This window comes from Acanthochromis polyacanthus, chromosome 19, assembly GCF_021347895.1.
Source record: "Acanthochromis polyacanthus isolate Apoly-LR-REF ecotype Palm Island chromosome 19, KAUST_Apoly_ChrSc, whole genome shotgun sequence".
Lineage (NCBI taxonomy): Eukaryota > Metazoa > Chordata > Actinopteri > Pomacentridae > Acanthochromis > Acanthochromis polyacanthus.
In genome coordinates this window covers 29,220,739-29,243,831 of record NC_067131.1, presented here as the reverse complement: position 1 = coordinate 29,243,831, position 23,093 = coordinate 29,220,739, and the positions used below count along the sequence as shown (strand labels likewise).

General features: G+C 40.3%; 2 protein-coding genes across 3 annotated transcripts in view; one reads left to right on the top strand and one right to left on the bottom strand.

Moving 5' to 3' along the window:
* cep131 (centrosomal protein 131) overlaps positions 1 to 18,982 on the top strand; it is a 38,680-nt gene extending 19,698 nt beyond the window's left edge. For both annotated transcript variants that reach the window (XM_022213737.2, XM_022213736.2), the window contains 9 exons: positions 2,174 to 2,375; positions 3,074 to 3,181; positions 4,691 to 4,808; positions 4,890 to 4,964; positions 12,265 to 12,407; positions 13,869 to 14,046; positions 14,358 to 14,554; positions 16,479 to 16,539; positions 17,274 to 18,982. In XM_022213737.2, the coding sequence (XP_022069429.2) occupies positions 2,174 to 2,375; positions 3,074 to 3,181; positions 4,691 to 4,808; positions 4,890 to 4,964; positions 12,265 to 12,407; positions 13,869 to 14,046; positions 14,358 to 14,554; positions 16,479 to 16,539; positions 17,274 to 17,345 (1,154 nt within the window). In that variant the 3' untranslated portion in view covers positions 17,346 to 18,982. The remainder of the gene's footprint in view (positions 1 to 2,173; positions 2,376 to 3,073; positions 3,182 to 4,690; positions 4,809 to 4,889; positions 4,965 to 12,264; positions 12,408 to 13,868; positions 14,047 to 14,357; positions 14,555 to 16,478; positions 16,540 to 17,273) is intronic.
* LOC110964885 (gastrula zinc finger protein XlCGF57.1-like) overlaps positions 1 to 23,093 on the bottom strand; it is a 205,431-nt gene that overhangs the window by 128,757 nt on the left and 53,581 nt on the right. The gene's annotated exons all lie outside the window — the stretch shown is intronic.

The window sequence follows — 23,093 nt, the reverse complement described above, 5'->3', positions numbered from 1 at the left end:
TCTGTTAAAGCAAATAAGGACATTAGAACAGGATGAGGAACACTCCCTGAGTTTTTATGTCTTCTATCAGTGATGCTTTTGTTCACGTCTGAACATCCTCGTGTCCGGGTGTCACAGATAATGTCAGTGTAGCAGATGTTACTCTAGAACTGTAAAGGTTAGTTGAGATGAAGCGAATCTGCAAATATTTAACAAGCAGCTGGTCTTAACCACAGCTCCTGGATGTTGTTTGGTCTCGTGGGCTCATTTTTCACAACAACAGGAGTTTTTTAAATTGCACGTCAAACTTTTTTATCGACGATTTTTTTGCTAAATTGCGGGATTTAGTGGTATATAGGTATTTTTATGTTTATTGTTTTAATTATTTTTGCGGTAAAATAAGCATTTTATAGCCTAAAAACTAGGAAATAATATAAAAATATAAAACGGGTGATTAAAGAATGTTAAATTGAAATAAACTGCGTAGTGTCCAGTGCTGGGCTCTGATTGGCTCAGTGACCGTGTCATCAGCCTCCTGTAGCAGCGTTCAGCATCTCGCCTGGTCCATTTCAAATCGATAGCAGCACGTCATGTTTAGGAGCATATGATGTGTTTATAAGAGTGTGGAGAGGTTTTATAAAGCCTTAAAATATATATAAATAATAAAATATATGAGGTCGCTACTTTGGGGATTGTTCTAGAACCGAACCCCTGTGATAAACCAGGGATCGCTGTAGGTCTTTATTGTAGTATGACACGGTTCCATTGTCAGAAATCATAAACGGAAAAAATGAAAGTGGAATTTCTTTGATTATTTGTTGTACAAGAAATGAAGAAGCGCTAACTTGGTGTGATGTGACTGTTGGTCACTTTTGAGCCACGGCTTCACATGTTCCCTGAGAAACATCCATCATCTACACACCGCTTTGTCCTCATTAGGGTGGTGGGGGGCTGGAGTCTGTCCCAGAGGACTTAGGCCCGGTTTAGACGACCTAAAACTGAAACTTTTGAGCACAGCCTCCAGAGTGGAATTTTCCTAAAATGCAGCAGCCGCCGTCACCGTGTGAACCAGAGTTTTCAGTGAGAACGCCACGCTCTGCTTTGAACGTTGCACTTCATTCTAGATGCCATGCAATGTATGGCTTTATAAGACAGCAAAACCTAAAAGATATTTTCTTTGTGAAATGACAAAAATATCAGCCTATTGTTTTTTTTCTACAACATGTATTTGAATGTTTTAGCTCCAGCTTTTTTCATACTGACTTTCCAGCAGCTGAACATAGCAGCAGCCTCCAGATCCCATGGTCTCTATTACAGGACTGTTCAAAGGTTTGGGGCCACCCAGAATATGCCATGTTTTCCAGTAAAACTCACACTTTTATCCATGTGCTAACATAACTGCACAAGGGTTTTCTAACCATCAATGAGCCTTTCATCACCATTAGCTAACACAATGTAGCATTAGAACACAGGAGTGATGGTTGCTGGAAATGTTCCTCTGTACCCCTATGGAGATATTCCATTAAAAATCAGCTGTTTCCAGCTAGAATAGTCATTTACCACATTAACAATGTCTACACTGTATTTATCATTCATTTAATGTTAGCTTCACTGAAAAAAAACAGCTTTTCTTTCAAAATTAAGGACATTTCTAAGTGACCCCAAACTGTTGAACGGTAGTGTGGATGCAGGAAACTTTTGCTTTTTTGGACACTGAACTTGTAAAACACACCGAGTAATGTAAACTCAACAGATGCTACAGTAAATATAGTTTGGGTTTTTTTTAGGGGTTTTTGTTGCGTATTTTTGCTTATTATGGGTAAATAAACAAAGAGCTGCTGTTCACTGACATCGTTGTTCCACAGTTTGTTGTGATGAGCTGGTTCCATGAGATGTCAGTCAGCTGTCAGGAAGTTCTGATGAGCCGTTTGTACACTCACAGCCTGAACCTGTGTTTGTGTTTCTTTACTTGGTTGCTTCTCTGGCATGTTTGCTTCAGTTGTCACCAGTATGTGGTTTTAAAATAGAACTGCCTTACTGGAGTTTGAGGCAAGAGTGTCCTGAATTGTAAAGAAAACATGCATCACTTTCTTTCCTCCTGGCAAATAGTCCCTTGTGAGCCGTAAAGGTTGTGCAGGCCGTGACCAGCCCCAGAGCATGAACCCTGGTCTGTTCCTCCTCCTCCCCCCTTCAGGTCTGGAGCCAGAGATCCAGAAGCTGATATCGAAGCACAAACAGGAGCTGAAGAAGCTGCGAACGCTCCACGAGGCGGAGCTGCTGCAGGCGGACGACCGGGCCGCCCAGCGATACGTCCGGCAGTGTGAGGAGCTCCGACAGCAGCTGGAGAAGGAGAAGGAGGAGCAGTGCCAGAGAGAGAGGGAGCAGGCCAAGCAGAGGTACCGGTTCATTCATTTAGAACGGGCCTTCTGCACAAGACCACAACCCCGTACACCCACATTATATAAGTTTTAATGTCAGACTTTCTGTGTTAAGTGTATGTTCTCTAAAGGCTATGTGGAAAAATGCACAAATGAATACATGAAGGACTGTTTTAATTTATGCTGGTTATCGTCTTGATTTATCTAATAGTTGTTTGGTCGATAAAATGGTGAAAAATGTCCATCAGTGTTTCCCAAAGCCAGAGAAGTTGTCCTCATATGTCTTGTTTTGTTCAGATTCCCATCATACAGGAGAAAAGAAACCAGAACATATTTACATGTAAGAAGCTTTAAACACAGAATTTGGACTTTGCTTTCCTAAAGAAAATACTCAACCTGGGTAAACAATTATCAAAACAATTACAGATTCAGATAAAGAGAAAGTTAAGCCGTCTGTGGTGAATTTAATGCATCAAAAGCGTGAAGGTGGCTTCAGTCTCAGCAGTTTATTTCTGACCGTTTGTGAAAGTGTTGACATCATGGTGACAGAGAAAGAACAATCTGACTCCACCTGCAGCCACACTGTCACAATTAACGAGTCTCCCAGATGTTTGCAGCAGCTTAATGAGACACCATCAGTGTTTAATAAATGCTGTTTATGTGAACAGCAGCGGCCTGTTCTCCAACACAATCAGTCATGTTCGTGTGTCCGTCAGATACGAGAAGCAGCTTCAGGAGGAGGAGTTATCGCTGCAGCAGCAGAGGAGGCGACTCTACAAGGAGGTGTCCGACGAGAAGGAGAGGCTGGCCCAGCTGGCCGCCAGGTGAGCTCAGACCTGGAGAGACACCTGAGACTCCGATACTGTGTCCTCAGAATTAGAAGCTAAATCAGTGGAAAAATCCGGTCCGGTGTTGTGGCTGGTTTCAGTTCAGTGACGCTGCCGTGAGAATTCAAAGTGCAGCTTAGAAAAGCTTCTTAGAGACGAGATGAAGCTCCTCCCTCCTGCTTCTGTAGATGATCTGCTCATCATCACAATCAATCAATCAAACTTTATCCTTGCAAACAAAAGAATGCAGTTCAATATGCTGTGCAAGTAATTTAAACATGTTACAAACAGATTTCCACACCCCAAAACAGCTAAATTTGACAAGATAAACTGTATTGATCCCTCACCAGTGACGTTTAGTGTTAATGTTGCAGCAGCTGGATACAGATAAGAGCAAAAAAGAAGCAAAACCAGATTTACACAAGTACAAATAAAGATATAATAAAGACAATGTATAAGGCATGGTGAATATACATCTGGATAAAATAAAATGTAAAGAGAAACAAGTCGATAAGATGCTTAAAGGTAACACAAGGGACTAAAATAAGAAAATTACTACTAAATAACTGCCACACATCACGTTCTGTCCAAAGGTATTCCGTTTACTGACATAGAGGAGGAAATAAACCAGAAAATATTCACAATGAAGCAGCTTAAATGATGTACAATGTAGAAAAAATTGATCGATTTTAGAGCTGCAACTAACAATTCTTTTTATTGCATTTTTAAAAAAACTGATCATCTGATTAGTTTTTTTTAGTTTAAAAAATGTCAGAAAAAGGTTAAAATATTTCCTCAAATGTCATGTTTTGTCTAAACTATTCAGTAAGAAACCAGAAAAATTCACATTTTACGAGCTTAAATGATGTAAAATATTTCTTCCATTGTTTATTAATTTATCGGCTTTTAAGGTGGAAAGTATTATTTTCATTGTAGATATGTTTTTAATTATCTGATTAGTTGTTTGCTCTATAAAATGTCAAACGGTGAAAAATGTTGAAACATCTCAACAGCGTAAATTTTTCTCTGACTGCTTTGTTGCTTCGGCCTCTTCGTCACCACAGAACATCCCAGGGTTTGTTCTAAAAGATGGAAAGCAGGCACTCAGAAATACAGATTCTGTTTGAATTTGTCCCACAGACCAAGGACAAGTGGCAGAAATGACGGAAACTAAATGATGAAATTTGTCAATAACAGGTTAAATATTGGGAATAAAAAGTACAACAGGGTTTGGAAATCTGTCTCTCTGGCAGGGAATACAAAATGAGAAATGTTTTTACAGCTACTCAAGTGAATATTAAGTGCCATTAAAAGAAACACAAACAGCTTGATTCCGTGTAAACTAAAAGCCTTCACAATAGCAGCTTGTTGTTTGTTCAAATTTCATTCCACGTTGATCATACTGACTAAATCCACATGGTTGTAGCTCCAGTGTTGCTTAAAGATCCTCAATAACAATAGAAGGGCTGTTTGTTTGACTGTTGATTTGTGTGTTTTGTGTTACAGGCAGCGCGTCGAGCTGGAGGATCTGAGGAGGCAGCTGGAGGAGAACAGCTCTTTGGCAGGACGAGCTCTGAGAGAAGAGCTGGACAAAACCCGAGAGGAGCAGGAGAGGAGGCACCAGGTGATGGATGTGAACACAGCAGAGTAGCTCCAGGTTTAGGAGGAGTCTGAAGCTCACCATGAGTGTCGTTTGTGTGACCAGGTGGAGATGAAGGCGCTCCGAGAACGTCTGGACGTCGAGAAGCAGGCGTGGGAAGAAAACTACAAGAAGAAAGAGGTGTGTGAGCACGGACCTTTTTGTTTTGTGCCGTGTATGTTGTCACCTGTTCTTCTTTGTGAACAATAAACCGCTGAATGCTCTGTAAATATAAAGAGTTGTGTTTTTAGACGTGTAGGCATCTGGGTCAGCTCCAGTTTTCTTTGTGTAGTCATTCATAAGAACAAGAAAAGACCAGGAACTGAGCTTCTCTGCCAAAAAACAGCCTTTTTGTAGCATTACAGGAAGGTGGCAGGTTTCCAGCGCCGTCATGGAAAGATGCTGTCATTGTTACACCTAAAAAACAAACCAAACCCACGCACAAGCACTTTGCTAAATCATTGGTGAATTTAATATCATGTGAAATATGCAAAATGGCAAAGTTCAGGTTCTCAGAGTACAAGCACAAATGTCTCAGCTTTTATTGTCAACAGAAGCTGAGGAAAGCCTTTTCTTTAACGGTGTTCAGACTTTTTTTTTTTTTAAACTTTAACCTCCTGAAGCATAAAATCCAACTTTCCAGAGACAAAAAGGCTCTCAGGTGGACTTTCTCCTCTTTTCTTGGAACCTGCAGACAAATTTATGGAGCTGGTTGAAAGTCAAAAATCAATAATTAACATGACAGCAGAAGAGATTACAGTTGAGTCTGTTTTCACGGATCTCCGGAATCTAACATCCTGCATCCATGTCACTCATGTACGTATAAATGGAATGACACAAAGGGAAGCTTGTGTCATTGTATGTGGGTTTGTCCTGAGGTTAAACAAACAATAGAAAATAATATTTATGAAACTATCCATTTTGGGACTTTATCCAAAGCAGCATAAATGCATTAAGAGTGAGCGTATAGCAGTAGATTAGAGCCTCCTGCAGGCTAAAAAACTATTTGCGCTCTTTTGGGGAAAAAAAAACCTGCTTTGCAAGTTGAGTGCAGTTGGGTGAGGCAAACGTTACCAACCTTTCCTCTAGAGAGAGTGGCACGTATGAAAACAGAGACAGGATTTGTTTGACAATTGCTTTTGTTTTTTTTAAACTTTATTTTTTATTTTAGACAGAAAATAAAATAAAAAAAAATAATAATAATAATTTAAAAAATTGGGCATTCACAATGTAAAGGAAACATAAATAGCAAAACAATTCGCAGGTACACATTCACATCTTGTCAATGTCTTTATCGGAATGTTGTGTATATAACTGTCCCATTTTCCCCAATATTTTCCTGTCTTGTGTTGTTGTAGGCGGAGGCTGAAGGTCATGAACTCCATTGTTCTTATGTCTTTGACAGTTTGAATCAGAAGGGCTATTGAGGGAGTGTCTCTTTTGAGCCAACATTTTGTGATTGCTTTTTTGCAGCAACAAGAATTATCCTGAATAAGTATGCATCCCTTTGACTGATTTCCTCAGGGGGTATACAAAGAAACAACACAGAAAAAGAAAATTCCAATCGAATACCAATCACAGAATACATTAGATTTATCACCTTCTTCCAAAAGTCAGTTATACCTGGGCGTGACCAAAATATATGGACCTGATTCGCCTGGGCAGATCCGCACTCTCTCCAGCAGGGAAACTGGATGGCCAGAAGTTTAGATTTTCGTACAGGAGTCATAAAAAAACGAGTCAGGCTTTTCCAACAAAAGTCTCTCCAGGTAGGCGAGTTAGTGGTACGGCTCTGAGATTTCCATCCCTCCAACCAATGCTCTTCTGGTATATCAACTTTCAGATCTTTCTCCCATTGTTTTTTCACATGGAGGTACATTTTATTATCAAGCAAGTTTAAAACCTTATATATTTTACCAACAATTTTTTTGTTACTAGATCCTTTATAGACATCCAGAAAAATTTGAACAAGGTTAGAGGGGGTTTTAGTCAGGGCTCCTTGTATTTCCTTAACAAAATAAAATCTGAGTTGGAGGTACCTGAAGAAATCATGTTTTTCAAGTCCAAATTTAAGCGAGAGATTTTGAAAGCTGTCTATTTGACCTTTTGATATTATACTACCAAATGTTGTTATACCCAAGTGTGACCATTGTTTAAATCTGGCATCATGTACTGCTGGTTGAAAGTGCGGATCACGCACAGGCCAGCTCAGTATTCTGACCTGCCCATGGAGGCCAAACATCTTGATAACTTGTAGCCATATTCGGATAGAAGTACTCAAACAGAAATTCCCAGATTGTAGAATTGATTTGGCGCAATTTACACACCCAAGTACTGACTGTAAGGGCATTTCAGTTAGGGAAAGTTCCAAACCTTTCCATTTAGCCTCATAAGACTCATCACACCATAGGATAAGTGGTCTTAACTGGGAAGCAATATAATAGTGTCTAAGACAAGGTAAAGCCATGCCCCCCCTGTCCCTCGGCAACTGGAAGATGCTGTATTTAATTCGTGGTTTCTTTGATTTCCACACAAACCTAGAGATGGATTTGTCCCAATCTCTGAATTGTTTCAAAGGTATCTCAACAGGTAGCGCATTGAATAGATACAACAGTTTAGGTAAAATAACCATTTTAATTGACCTAATCCTGTCACCAATGTCCAGGGGAAGCAGAGCCCACCCGTCCATATCCTTATTTATTTTCCTTGTGATATTTTCATAGTTAATAGTAAAAAGAGAAGAAAGCTCCTTTGGTATGAACACCCCCAGATATTGGATATGGGACAGGTTCCAGTTAAAATCATATTTCTTTACCATTTCTGGGGGGGGGGGGACAAAATTGAATAAAAGTGCTTGGGTCTTATTGGCGTTGAAAGAGTATCCAGAAAGAGAGCCGAACATATCAAGGGCATTCATAAGCAAAGGTACGCTAGAGCCTGGGTTTAGGAGGGTAACCAATACATCATCGGCGTACAAGCCAATTTTATACTCAGTGCCATGTATAGTTATACCTTTAATATTGTTTTCCTGTCTGATCATTTGAGCCAAGGGCTCAATAAACAAATTAAACAAAAATGGGCTAAGGGGACAACCCTGCCGACAACCTCTTTGAAGTTTTATTGGGCTAGACAAGCTACCATTTATTTTAATCATTGCAGTTGGAGATATGTACAATGCCCCAATACACTGTATGAACTGTTCTGAGAAACCAAAACGACCCATTGTTTGGTACAGAAACTGCCAACTAACCGAGTCGAAGGCCTTCTCTGCGTCTAAACTGAGAAGGACGGCACTGGATTTTGTTTTGGAGATATGGTCAACAATATGAATGGTTCGACGTATATTGTCATGTGTTTGACGATCTTTAATAAAACCGGTTTGGTCTTCATCTATGAGAAATGACATGGCCTCTTCCATTCTCCTAGTCAGAATGGAAGCAAAAAGTTTATAGTCAACGTTAGAACACTAATAGGTCTATAAGATTTACAGTCTAATTTGTTTTTGCCTTCTTTGTGGATTACCGAAATAAATGCCTCCTTCCATGAGGGTGGAGGAGTTCCACCCCTCATGATATTGTTAAAACACTCTTTCAGCAGAGGGAGAAGTGGTTCTCTCATCACCTTGTACCACTCTGCTGGATATCCATCCGTCCCAGGAGATTTGCTTGTTTTTAGGGCCGAGATTGATTTATTAATTTCCATGTCTGAAATTTCAGCCGTAAGGATGTCATTATGATTCTTACCAAGGGATGGAAGATCTAATGAATTCAAAAATTGATCAGTTTTGTCATTGTTGGCTTCCCCTTTTTGTGTGTAGAGTAACTTATAATATTTTTCGAATGAATTATGGATGTTGTTTAATTTGGTTCTCAGCTTATTTGTAATTGGATCCCTGATTTTATGAATTGCTCTCTCTTCTTGTTGTTTACGGAGTCTCCATGCTAATACTTTTGCGGCCTTCGGCCCGGCCTCATAATACCTCTGCTTCATGTACCTTATATTTTTCTCTATGTTTTCACCGTAAATTTTATCTATCTCCTGTTTGATGGGTCGCATTTGGGTAAGCAGTAAAGGATCTTTCTTTTGGCTATGTAATTTTTCTAGAGTTTTGAGCCTATTTTCCAAATTGTTGAGACGTTCAGATTTTGTTTTTTTTTGGAATGCAGCTTGAGCTATAAGCTTGCCCCGAAGATACGCCTTAGCTGTGTCCCATAAAATGGATGCATTGACTTCCCCATTGTCATTTGTGGATAGAAAATCCTTGTATTCATCTATTATAGTTTTTTTTATTTGCCTCATTGTTTAACATACCAATGTTCAATCTCCAGTTTGTTTTCTTTGTGCCTTCGTCCAAATGTAATTTTAAAAAGAGACCTGCATGGTCAGAGAGATCCCTTTGTTCAATTTTACAGTATTTCACTCTGTAAAGCTCACTTTTAAACATTAAATAGTAATCAATTCTCGAGTGGATATTATGGCGAGCTGAGTAAAAAGTGTAGTCTTTCTCTCGGCCATGCAAGTCTCGCCATACATCCGTCAGACCCAGAAGCCCGATGGTCTTATTTACCCAAATTTCAGTGGGGTTCTTTTTCCTTTTTTGATTGGTTGTGTCGAGAATAGGATTCATCAGTAAGTTAAAGTCCCCTGCGCATATCATAGTGCCACACCTCTCTAAAGCTAATAAGTCAAAAACCTTTTTAAAAAAGGAGATTGGACTTCCCGGAGGAGCATATATATTGAATAAAGTTATTTGTTTACCCTCTATTTTACCCTTGACAAGCGTAAATCTACCTTTTTTATCTTGGATTTCAGAAATTAATTCAAAGTTAACTTTATTTGAAATTAATATGGCAACACCTCTCTTATTACCTGATTTATGTGACGAATAGAAGGTATTACGAAAACCAAACTTTTTGAGCTTCTCATGTTCAGTATGTGACAAATGGGTTTCTTGCCAAAAAGCGATATGAACTTTCTCCCTTCTCAGTTTTGCTGTCATCTTGCTTCGTTTTATGGGACTGTTTAAACCATTTGCATTTAATGACAAAAAATTATAGTACTGAAACATTTTCCTGTAAGTGTGTCTTTGGTACCTGTTACGTGTACTATTTTGCCCTTTAACATAAAAAGAAAATGAAACTCAAAATGTTTGTGTCCATAACAATAAGAACCAACAAATGTCTCAGAACTGAGCATTACTTCCAACAGAGAGGAAAAACTCACTCCTCTATATAAAAAGAAAGAGGGGGTGCGGCCACCAGGTGGGGCCCCTCCGCAGCTTACTCTAAGTAAGACAGAAACTGGGTAAATATCCCAGAAAATGGGTGGCTGATGGAAAACGCTCTGCAACAGCCTTGTTTACTAAATTCTTAACGTCACGGGAAACTTACTAATAACAGATCAATATTATGGTAGGGTATTTTCTGATTGATCGTGATTCATAGCCCTTATTAAGAAACAGTTCTATACTCACGTATCCAGTAAGGACATAGGAGAGAGAAAAAATAAACCAAAACTTTCCCGTCGAGAAAAAAAACAAAAAAAACAGCACTTCAATCTTCCATTGCGGTGTCCTCTCGGTCGACTCTTCTAAACTCCTGCAGACGCTCTCTGATGGTCTCCTGGTAGTCGTTGCGGGACTGGCGGGTCCCTCCTGCCACACGCCACGGTAGGAGCTGAGATAGGGTCTCCGCGTTGTGTTCAGCCGGCCTTTTCGTTCGTATTGGTCCTACCGGGAAGCCTCGTTTCTCTATCTCTGCAGCAGCTTCAGCGTCGTTGCAGGTGACTGTCCCGTTGTGGAAGTGTATTCGCATCTTAGTCAACGGTGTTTGGAAGCAGATGTGGTTCTCTTTCAGCACTTTCTTAATCGGGGTGTATTCTTTTTTTTTTCTGCAGTGTGTCTGCTGCATAATCGTGGTCAAAGAAAATACGCTTGTTCTGCACATGCACCTGTTTTTTCCATGCTGCTTTGAGAACATTTTCTTTTGTAGTGAACTTCAAAAAGCGGACCACAATGGAGCGTGGTGATGCCTCCTTGGGCGGTCGGGGTCCCAATACTCGGTGCGCCCGCTCGTTTCCAAGGCCTGCTCCCCGTTGGATATTCAGACTGTCGCCTAGCTCAGTCATTATTAACTTCTCAACGAACGATGTAACGGAGGAGCCCTCGGGGATCCCGCTCTCTGGTACCCCGTGTAGCCGGATGTTGTTGCGGCGCGACCGGCTTTCCTGGTCCGACAACTTGTTCTGTAGTATACGCTGGTTATTCATAAGGTCTAGCAGAACGTCCTTCACGGCCAGGTCCCATTTTTCTCTCCCGGTCTCATTTTTCTCGATCTCCTCTAGGCGTTGCGTAACCTCCTCAATCTGACCGGTGGCAGTTTGTATTTTCTGGTTGATAGAAGTGCTTAATTCGTCCATTTGGGCCTTCATGTCGTCTTTGATTATCTCCTGAAAGTCGGAAAGAATCTTCTTCATTTGTGATTTTAGTTCGTCCAGCCCCTTAGCCATAACTTCGCTTACCACAGAGCGGATTGTGCTACTTGTGGCTACTAAGTTAGCTTCTTCGGGGTCGTTGCTATCGTCCGAGCTAGCTAGGCTAGCATGGCTGGCTTCTTTGTTAAAACTCATATCAGTTTTCTTGTCCTTCGTCCCGGACCTCAGTAATCTATCCCCGTTCATCTTCGATGTGTTTTCAGTGCGAGTTTTAGTAGAAAGCCCTCGAGTTTGGGGGGTTTAAAAGGCTAATTTCAGAGCAACGTTTCTAAGCGTCCATCTTGTTCGCTGCACCGGAAGCTCTCCGACAATTGCTTTTGTGAATCCATCAATTTGACAGATGGTGGTGGTGAGGTAGAATAAATATCTGTAAGCCTCGGGGAATTACCAGAATGAAAGGAATAACAAGACTAGATCCTGTTCTGTGTGAAGTACTGGAACACATTTACATGTCTGAGAAGTTGTTTGTTAGCCTTCTTTTTTCCTTTTTCTTTCCTTCATGCATGATTCTCTGTTTAATATGCTTGTGTCATATTATGGATAGTAATATTTGCACAGCTGAGTAAGTTTTGTAATGAATCCTGCCGTGCATAAATGTACCTGCACACACAAACTGTTAATAAGTATATTGTTGATTGTTGAAGATGCACATTATGGGAAATAATGTTACATTAAGCAGCTTGTGCTTGATTAAGTGCTTAAAATTCTAATGAAGCATTTTCTATAATTTAATATAAAAAAGTCACTCAGATCAAACCTTCAGGGTGTGAATGACTCTGAGAAGAACAGTGGATTTGTAGGAAGCATGTCAGCCAGTGAAGAAGTAACTTTTATTGTGCAGCAATGACGGTAAATAATTAACTGTAGAGGACCTAAAGACGCATTTTTGTGAACCTAGGGGTGTTTTATTTCTGCTTTATGGGCTTAAATCACATGTGATGTCCTGCAGGAAGCCTGGCTGCTGAGCCGCGAGCGAGAACTGAAAGAAGGGCTGCGACGAGAACGTGACAAAGAGATCGAACTGGCCATCTGGACGCTGGAGGAGGAGACCAGCAAGGACAAGGAGGAGTGTGAGAGGGTGGCTGACAGCAGGTGTGTGTTCACCTGAAGCTGAGGTTAAACACAAAAAAATAATCATAAGAATAGTGTCTGACAGCTGCACAAGACTCGAAGTTCAATATTAACGAAGGTTTGGTCCATCAGAGAAGAAGAAGAAATCCATCAGTTCATATTTTTGTCGTTTATTTTTGATGTTTAATCATTTTTAATTGTCCATAGAAAAGACTGAGCCATTTTTCCCTCAAGTAGTAAAATATCAAACAGGACAACTTCTTCATAATTCACCTAAATGAAGCCTTAAAGCCCTAGAAGAAGATGCACAAAGTACCACTGCTTTCATCTTTTTCTGCAAATACTTGTTGTGTTTCTAGAACATATTTTAATTTCAGTTCAGGAAAACTGAAAACTCCAAGAAACCTTCCCCAATTTTCCAGAAAATTGTGTTTTGATTTCATCTAAAAAGATTTAACAGGAGAAGGAAGCAACAGATTCAAACCCTACCCACTTCTTTTCTCAATAAATTCTGATTTAACGAACCTTTCATTCACACGACTCTTCAGCTGGGTTGTTTTTTCGGCATCTTCAGCTTCATACGGCATGAACGATGGTCGACTCCACCACAAAAAATAAAAATGCAGCTTTACTGACTGAAAACAATTCCTGAAAATTTAAGAGTTTCTTCCCATGGATTGGCGTAAGTCGATTTTGAATACAACAACAGAATAACGGAATATGTTGCACTGTTTTTACAACTTGACCTGCTGACTTAGATCAAGTGTCCGACCGATGCTTGTCGGTGTTTCTCCCTGTTCTGAGCCTTTTATTAGATCTAATTTCACCTCCATGGAGATGACTTTGCTTCGAAGCATCAGAAGAGTCTGACTTAGACTTGGGAATCATAATGAAGACAAAAAGTTAGTGAATGTAGCAGAATCTAAGGTGGTGTACAACAGCAGGATGCAAACAAAGCCGTCTTATAGCGCCTCATAACGGCGTATTCATCCGCTGCACTCGTCAACTAGTTCCACGTAACGACAAAGTGCCGTAAGTCGAAGACGTCGTAAACCGAGGACCCCCTGTATCCCATTTCTGTGTAGCAGATGGATAATGTTTTGTTTAACAGCTTTAAAGGTTAATTCTATTCAACGTGAAACTCAAGAATATCTGTTCATGAAGTCCACCAAGGGATGCACAGTTTATGGATGAACACGTGTTTTTGTTTGTGACATTTTCAGACACAACTTTTAGCCTTCATTAGCGGATATTTCATTGTAAAGCCTGTTTTAGGTGATAGAAATCATTGTGCATTTCTAGTAAAAACACGTGAACTTTAAATGTCTACAGTCGCAACTCTTGCAGGAAAAATAGTCAAGATTAGTCAACTTCAGGCACATACATTTTTGGGACATTCCTGCTGTTTGTTTTTTTTTTTTTTTGTAGCAGCTGTACCAAAAATGAAGTTGCATCAACCTGCTGTGTTCTCGGTTTTTACAGGGTGAAGCGAGTCAGAGAAAAGTACGAGTCGGAGCTGAGGGAGCTGGAGCGCTCTGAGAGGACGGCGGTGGAGAAACAACAGGAGCTGAGGAAGCAGCAGATGGAGACGGAGGGAGAAATGATCCGACTTCAGGCTCTGCTCAGGCAGAAGGAGCAGGAGATCGAAGACGTCACTCAGGTAGGAAGAAAACAATTCCCATAGCTTCATCCAGCAGAGTTTTGTTTAATGGAAGTTAATTTAAGGCTGCAACAAAGAATGACTTTGATTGTAAGTTATTTATTGATTATCTGGATAGTTGTTTAATCTGTAAAATGTCAGAAAGTGGTGAAAAGTATTGAAATATTTCAACAGTGGATATTTTCCTTTGACCACTTCGACCGCTTTGTGAACCACTAAACATCTCAGGCTTATTTCAGCTGCAGTGTTTTTTTTAAAAGATGGAAAACCAACGCTCTTAAATTCAGATTCCATTTGAATTTGTCCGACAGACCAAGGACAAGCTGGCCGACGAGCGCCGCAGCCTGGCCGAGGTGATCCGGCAGGAGTTCGCTGACCGCCTGGTGGTGACAGAGGAGGAGAACCGGAGGATGAAGGTGGAGGTGTCGGAGGTCCGAGCGAGGCTGAGGCTGGAGGTGGAGAGGGTCACCAGGGAGAAGGAGGAGGAGCTGGCTGAAGTCCACCAGCGGTAAGACTGAAGAGACATTTATTCTGTTTGGTGGCACAGTTTTCAGCACGACAAACTGGGTTAAAAACGCAGGTGTAGCTGCTTTGGAAAAGGACAAAATGAACTTTCAAGTGTGTCCAAATCCTAGGAGCCTCAGTAGAAATCAGCTGGACTTCTCTTGGAGGCTCTTGAAGAAGCCTTATTCAAGAACCTCCAAGAGAAGTCCAGTTGATTTCTAATGAAATGTACAGGTTCTTGAAGAAACCTTTTTCCAGAACCTACAAGAGAAGCTCTATTATATATATACATTTCAATAGAAATAAGCTGGATTACTCCTGGAAGTTCTTGAAGAAAGTTTCTTCGAGAACCTGTACATTTCAGTAGGAGTCAACTGGACTTCTTTTGGAGGTTCTTGATGAAGGTTTCTTCAAGAACCTGCAAGAGAAGTGTAATTGATTTCTAATGAAATGTACAGGTTCTTGAAGAAGCCTTTTCCAGGACCTGGAAGAGAAGCTGTTTTATATACATTTCAGTAGAAATTAACTGGACGTCTCTTGGAGGTTCTTGAAGAAGGTGTCTTCAGGAACCTGTACAGGTTATTGGTTTCTCCAAGAGAAATCCAGAGAAGCTCCGATGTTGACCTAGATGACAGAATCTACACGGACATGAAGTGTGACCAAAGCAGCTTCAACTGTAGAAGCAGATCTTACATGTTTATCTCCACTGAAGACGAACATGATAAGGTTCCCTCTGAACTCAGGTGATCACCGCACGAGTCTGAAGGTACTGAAGCCAAATCTTCCTTAAACTCTGCATAATTCAGCATCTCCAAACAATCCGGACCCCTCTGGGTGGATTTAGGTCAGCGGCAGCCTCCCAGCATTTAATAAGCTTTGTTGGAGGCCAGCTGGCTGCTCGCTGATCGGCTCTGTTGAAGGTGCAAGAAAGGAATGTTGGCACACAATTTAAAAGTGCAGCTTAAACCTAATAAAAGGCGGAAACTTAAGCCCCCCGCTGGGCGTCGGCCAGTTTGTAAGAGCAGAAACACGAGGAAGCTCAGAGCGAATTCTGAAGAAGACCTGGTTAATGTCAGCATAAAGTTCAACACGTCTCTGAAACTTCTCAAACTCCTGAACTGGATGTTGTAGTTAAGACACCACAGTGTGTTTGTTCCATAGGTTATGGTTGAATATCGAGCTGAGCGACTGATCGATTAACTGTTTTAATAATCGGTTTGAGTCATTTTTAAAAGAAAACGTCAAAATTGTCTTGATTCAAGCTTCTACTCACACATTATTAAAGAACCAATTACAAATGAGCAGTGCCTGCTTTTCTCCACACATACTGCTTAGAATTAACACCAAAAAGTTCAAATTAGATTTTTCATTTGTTTCTGCACTTGTCTCCTCTACACTGCCTGCAGTTCAGCTGAACGGTGTAGAATTCTTAGTTTTTGTGGACAACAGCGGAGTCTTGGGAGAATTATTAAATGTGAGGAATGATTTTGAGTAAACATGGTTTCAGTTTTAAACTTGAACTTTACCATCAGAACTACATTTTAGCTGTTAAAGGACCTTCAGCAAGAAAATCCAAACAATTCTTTTTATTTTTACAGTTTCTGTCTCTGATTTATGGTGTCGTTTTAGGGATATTTTTGTTTTGTTGGTAGTTTGTTTTGGAGGAATTGTTAAATAATGTGGAATAAAGTGATTTTGAGTAAATGTAGTTTAAGTTTTAAGCTTGAATTTTTCCAACAGAGCTACATTTTAGTCGTTAAAGGACCTTCAGGAAGAAAAACCAGCAATTCTTTGTATTTTTACAGTTTCTGGCTCGGATCTTTGGTGTTGTTTTAGGGATTTCTTAGTTTAGATTTTTGGAACAGCATGAATTGTGTGAAACCAACAAATCTCAGCTCTTTGACGTCGTCTTTTCTGTGAACTTTCAGGGTGAAGTCAGCCATCTTGAAGAAGGAGGAAACCGTCAATAAGCTCCGGAAGCAGCACGAGGTGAGTGGCCGGCTGCAGTCGCTCACATCCACTGCAAAAAACTCTAAATCTGACCAAGTGTGTTTGTCTGATTTGTAGTCAAAATGCCTCATCCCACTTCATTTAAGATAAATTCACTTAAAAAGTGACATTTCAGCCGATGGAGGGACTTGTTTTAAGACAAAGCATCTTAAACGTCTTGTTCAGTCAAACAATCTTGAAATTATCTTGTTTTGAATTGAACTTTACAAGAAAACTCATTAAGTTTAACCCTTGTGACGTCCTGCGGGTCAGATTAACCCATTTTAAAGTTTGAGAATGTGGGAAAAAAATAGATTTTCACAGTGAAACATTTTCAGCATTTTTGTTAATTTTTTGAACATTTTTTGGTGGGAAAAAAAATAAATGTTGAAAGTGTTTTCTTTAAGAACATTCGCAAAAAATCAACCAAAATCCAGCAAACTTCACTGGATTCCACCTGCATTGTTCATTAGTGTTGGCACTAGTATGCTAATAAGTTATTTTTATTTTTTCTTTCTTTTTATTCTTATTATATTACCTTTTCTACATTTGCATATATATATATATATATTTATCCCTATTTGTTTTATTTATGTTGCCTGTCTCTGTTTTCTTACGTCATTTTTGCACCGCCTGCTCTGCGTGCCTTTTTACTTTCCCCCCGGGGGCAAATAAAGTTTTCTGACTCTGAGATGATTGACAGCCGCTTTAAACTCCGTGCTCTGCTCTGATAGGCTGCTCTGAAGCGGGCGGACCACCTGGAGGCCTTGTGGGAGCAGCAGAGGAAGCAGCTGCTGGAGAAGTGACTGACAGGACGGCCGGGTTTTCGTCTCCGTGGACCTCCTCCCCACCTCTTCACTCTCCTCACCTTCCTGCCGCTGTGAGCTGCTTTGTGCTCATTGTGTCACCCTTCCCCCCCACCCCCCCACCCCTCCTCTGGATGTCGTTCCTGCCAGTAAGACTGAACCTGTGGAGCTTCAGAAGGTTGAGGCTGAGCCACCTCATCTGACAAACATGACAAAATGGGGGAAACGAAGGAACAAACTGGGCCTGGCTGTGTAGCCGCCTCCCCCCCAGATGAGAGGCCTCAGACGGACCGGCCTGTCTGCTCCTTCCTGAAGGAGGGTTTCTGGTCGTTCAGTGCTGCTGTACCCCGTCCTCTTCCCTCCCACTCCGGAGGCAGGAATGTGTTCCCCACAGAGCTGCCACACAGAACACTTCCAGATGTTCCCGACCAGCCCGGACCTGCTGCCGGTGGGGGGGGGGGGGGGGGTTCTCCCTGCAGGACCCGACACTCGGAGCATCAGAGCCCCAAACAAGTCACGGAGCGCCTCTATCTGTTGAGTCATGCGTTCCTGTCCCGGTGCCCCCTGGAGGCGAGCGCTAATTGCTGGATCCAGAACCATAAACAGCCCTCGCTGCCCCGCGGCCCGCTCTGAGCAAAACCAAAGTCTAACATGGCGGTTAGAAGCACTAACGCCGGTTACCAGGTTGATTTAGAGTGTTTCTAGAAAGAGCGAGTTTGGAGCTTGAAAGGAAAACGAAAGAAGAAAAATGGGACGTCTGAGGTCAGATGATTGCAGAGTGGCTTTGAGAAGTTTTTTCTGAATGTAGGGAAGAAAAAGAGGTAGAAGGAGGGGGGGGGCAGGAATGTGTAGAAATGTTTATAGGATTAGGAAAGCAGAGCCGGGACGGAGCGGGGCGGCGGGTGGGTCAAAGGGGGCACCGGGCATGTGACCGGAGGGACCGAACGCATCCAAAGAGACGAGTCGCACACATTCACCAACTCCCAGGAGCTGCCGCCGTTTATTTTTTTCATCCCTCAGCCCTTAATGAAGACATGTGGAAGCCCGTCTCGCAGACACAGAAAGTCTTTGTGGATAAGATTTCAGCGAGAGCCGGTCCATAGCTGGACTGGGCGGCTGTAACCAGAGTTGGTGCTGCTCGGAGAAACTCTAAACCCCGAAGTAAGGCCTGTTATTTAGGTACAACGCCATGTGAAAGAGCACAGTGTGATGTGACTGTAAAGGCCTCCGGATTAGACCTCCCTGTCACAGCCTATTTATTCTGTCTCCTTTATTTATTGTAGCTCTCCACCTTCACGGCGCCACGGGAAGGTCCAGGATGTGAAGTAGTTTTTGTTGTTTTTTTTATTGTTTTTGTCCTTTCTGTTGTGGTTGGACGTTACAACTGTGCCATTTTTAGATGTTCTAAAAGCTGTACGTCAGGTTTTTCTGACACGGAAGTCGTCCAAGCCACGACGAGTGAAACGTAAACTCGTAAGTAGAGCAGCTTTAGTTTGGTTAGTTCCATTTAACCGTCGACCGAATGTAAAGTTTTGGAACATTTTTAAGAAAAAGAAAATGTGAATTAGTCTTGTTTGCCTTGGCTGCTCTGAAGTGAATAAACAGAAGGTGGCGCTGTGGGCGACACGGCTGTAGAAGTTTTTTTTTTGTCTTTTTCCATCCGTCTGCAGCGACACTGAGCTCTTATCTCTGCAGCTGAAGCTTGGTTTATGTGGCGTCTTCTCGGCTAAGCAAAGGATTGTGGGTTAGAGGGGGCAGGAAGTCGTGCTGCAGACTGAGAAATGAGGCGTCCTTGTGTCTGATACTTTAATTTTCTAACAAACTGTAGTGATCTGAAAAATGAAGCTAGCAAAAATCTAAATTTGAATCAGAGCAGTTAGACTATATGATCTCAGGCTCTTCTGAATTTAATTTTACTCGACTCTGTTGGATTTTTAACGCTGAACGTTGATCATCGTGCTGCTGTGGTTTCACTGACGGAAACTTTGCATCTTGTATGTTTGTGGTTTTCTCAGTTCTCCCCGCCCTTCCTGTGTGAAACTTGCCCTCTTTAGTAGTGTCTCACACTTTTACACTGAAGCTTCACAACTTCTATCGGCAAAGAAACTCAACAAGGACTCCCTAAATGACTGCAAAAAACTGACTAGAAAAGAATGCGCATTGATCACAAGTAGACACAAAATAACCAGAAAAAGACAGACACAAACCAATCATAAAGACACACAACTTGATGAGAAAAGAGACCGAATGGACAAACAAAATGCACACAAACTCATGTAAAAAGCCACAAACGGACACAACATGACTGCATAGAGAGACCAGTTTATTTAGAGGATGCAAAGGTAACACAACACGACGAGAAAGGGACACACACTGAACACAAACAACGCAAACTAAGAGAGATGTGCATGATTTAAACAGTCAACAAAGAGCCAAAAAGAACGCATAATGACCACACAAAGACACAAAATGACCACGAAAGAGACAGAAGCAACACAAAATGACCATAAAAACAAACAAAATGACCACACGAGACAGAAAATTACAACAAAATCCAGAAACACAAGATGACCATAAAAACAAACAAATGACCACAAAATGACCATTAAAAACAAACACAATGACCATTAAAAACAAACACAATGACCACAATGGAAAATGTCAAAAACTACATTAATTGGGCGTAAAAATTTCAGGAGAAAAGCACACAAATGTGGATTAATGTGGAATTTTATTTGTAATGAGTTTAAAAAGTCAAGCTTTGGTTCAGCGTTCACTTTAAAATAGATATAAAACACATAAAGAAATTAATTTTAGGTTTAATTAAGTCTTTTTTTTGAAGAAAGTCAAAAATAGAAATATTTTTTGAATTTTGCCTTTTTAGATGAATTTAAAATGCAAACAAACAGATTCACAGCATTTTAAGGAGCATCAACAGCCGGAAAATCTGTTGTTGTTGTTTGTTGGCTTATTAGTTCATTTTTAGAAGGTCAAACAACACATACTTTGTTTTATTTTTTTAATTTTGCCATTTCCATTCCCCTTTTCTGCTGCAATGCATCAAAACACAAACTTGGATTAATGTGGAATCTGATCTTCTGTGTGATTTGTTCAATATTTACTGTAAAATAAATTTAATACGCATGATAAAACTATTATTTTAATTTAAAATCTATTTTTTCATCTTTAATTGGGTTTGTTTTTGGAAAAGTCCAAAATTTTAACAAGCAAACATGAAAAAACAAGAATTTATTTTTGGAATTTTGCCTTTTAGATGAACTCAGTTTGGTTTGAGTACGAGTTTAAAAAGTCAAACTGTGATTCAATATTGACTATAATAAATAATAAAACTGTCTTTTTAATTTAAAATTACTCACTTTTTCATCATTAATTTGTTCTTTTTTTTGAAAAGTCCAAACTTTATCAAGCAAACACACAAAAAAAGTAAAATCATTTTTTAATTTTGCCTTTTAGATGAATTTTTTTCTGTCCTGATGTTTCAAAATGCAGACACAGATTTCAGACATTTCATCAACAGCCTGAAAATCTGTTAGTGTTCATTTAGAATTAATTTTTAGGAAGTCAAACTCATCCTTAGTTTTCTTTTAATTCTACTTTTTCTGTGAACTTCAGATTAACTCTAAACATGGAGGTGTGATGTGTTGAACGTGATCTACTGTCAGTTTGAGCCACTTTCTAAACATGAATTCAGTAAAAACTCCTTTAAAGCAAACCTCAGCAGCTGCTGAGTCACGGCTGCGCTGTGAGTCACAGCAGACGAGGGATCGGCCCGGCGATGTGAGCTGGCATTCCTCGTGCATGGCCGTCCTGCCAGTGAGTGCCAGTGAGCCTTTCCTTTGTGTGTTTGTGCGATGCCGTTCCTCCCATTGTGACCCGAAGTGACCCTGGACTCACCACAAACCATCCAGCTGCTGGCGCTCACTGAAAGGCTCGTTATCTTAAAAACAGCCACCAGAATGACTCCAAAATGAAATTATTCACATTCAGACACACAAACAAACACAGAATACTCATCAAGCTAGCAGAAATGTTTATTACAAACTATTTATTTGCTCCTGAACGCACCGTTTAACCCTCTGATCCACAAAACCACCATTTAAAAGACGTGTTTTGTTGTAAAACTGTCCAAAAATGACACATTGAAAGAAGGAAGAAACTGCCAAAGCAACAGAAAGAATTGTAGAATTTTGACATTTCTAATCGTCCTTGAACGAGGCATATATTAGTGAGTTTCAGTGGCATCGTATCCTTTTTAAAAATCAGTTACACCAATGATTTGATGCTACTCCAGCTGCCATCACAAACAAACACAGAATACTAGCAGAAATATTTAGTGTAAACAGTTTATTTGCTCCTGAACGCACCGTTTCACCCTCTGAACAACAAAACTCACCAAAAATGATGCTGTTTATCAGAGGAAAAAGCTGCAAAAACACAAAACTTGAACTTTCTAACAGTCCTTGAACTAGACGTGTTAGTGAGTTTCAAAGGCACTGAGTCTTTTAAAAATCACCAAACTTACACCAATTATTAGAGCAAGAAGCTGCCAAACCCAAAGAATCATCAGATTTTCACTTTTGCAACAGTCCTTGAACTAAACATATGTTGGTTTCAAAGTCGTATCTTTTTTAAAACTCGCCAAAATTACACCAATTATTAGAAATTATTCCAGCTGCCATCACAACAAAACACAGAATACTTTTTAAGCGAGCAAAACTGTTTATTACAAACTAGTTATTTGCTCCTGAACGTACCGTTTAACCCTCTGAACGACAAAAACCACCATTTAAAAGACATGTTTTGTTGTGAAACTCACCAAAAATAACACCACTGAAAGAAGGGGGAAAAAATGCAATAAAAACTCCATTAAGAATTGTAGAATTTTCACATTTCCAACAGTCCTTGAACAAGGCATATATCAGTAAGTTTCAAAGGCATGTTAGCTTTTCAAAAAGTCACCAAAAGTACAAAAATTATTAGATATTAGTCCAGCTACCATTGGGGGGAAAAAAAACAAAACAGCTTATTTAGCTGGCAGAAATAATTATTACAGACAGTTTATTTGCTCTTGAACGCACCGTTTAACCCTCTGAAACACTAAAACCACCATTTAAAAGATGCGTTTTGTTGTGAAACTCACCAAAAATGACACCATTTATCATCTTCTTGAACAAGCAGAAATGTTTATTACAAACTGTTTATGTGCTCCTGAATGCACCGTTTTCTCCTGTTTCTGTTTTTCCTGTTTTGTTGTTTTGTTTTTTTCACGGCAACATTTCGAGCAAACTGTGAAGAATCTTTTCAGTGACTACACAATAAGAAGCGATGACTGCTCTGTGCTCCTCTGTTGTTTCTGTCTGAACAATTGTTTGCTTGTTTCTGGCCTCCGCCCTCCGTTACTCTGAAGACGCCTCGGCTCTGGAATCCTCGTTAGGAGCCAAAAGAGCTGCTTGGAGTCCGGAGCGAATCACCGGCTGTTTGTAATTATACCGTTTAATTTGGGTTTTATAAAATAACCATCATTTACCAAAAGTCTCAAACTGTGTTTTCAGTTTCTTCTTCTTCTTCTTCTTCTTCTTCACTCTGTATGAACAAACAAACTGTGATCTAAAGTAAAACTTGCCTTTAATTAGGTCTTTTTTTGGAAAAATTCAAAAACTTTTTCAAGCAAACTTGGAAATGTGAAAAATATAAAAATGTTTTTTTGAATTGTTCCTTTTAGATGAA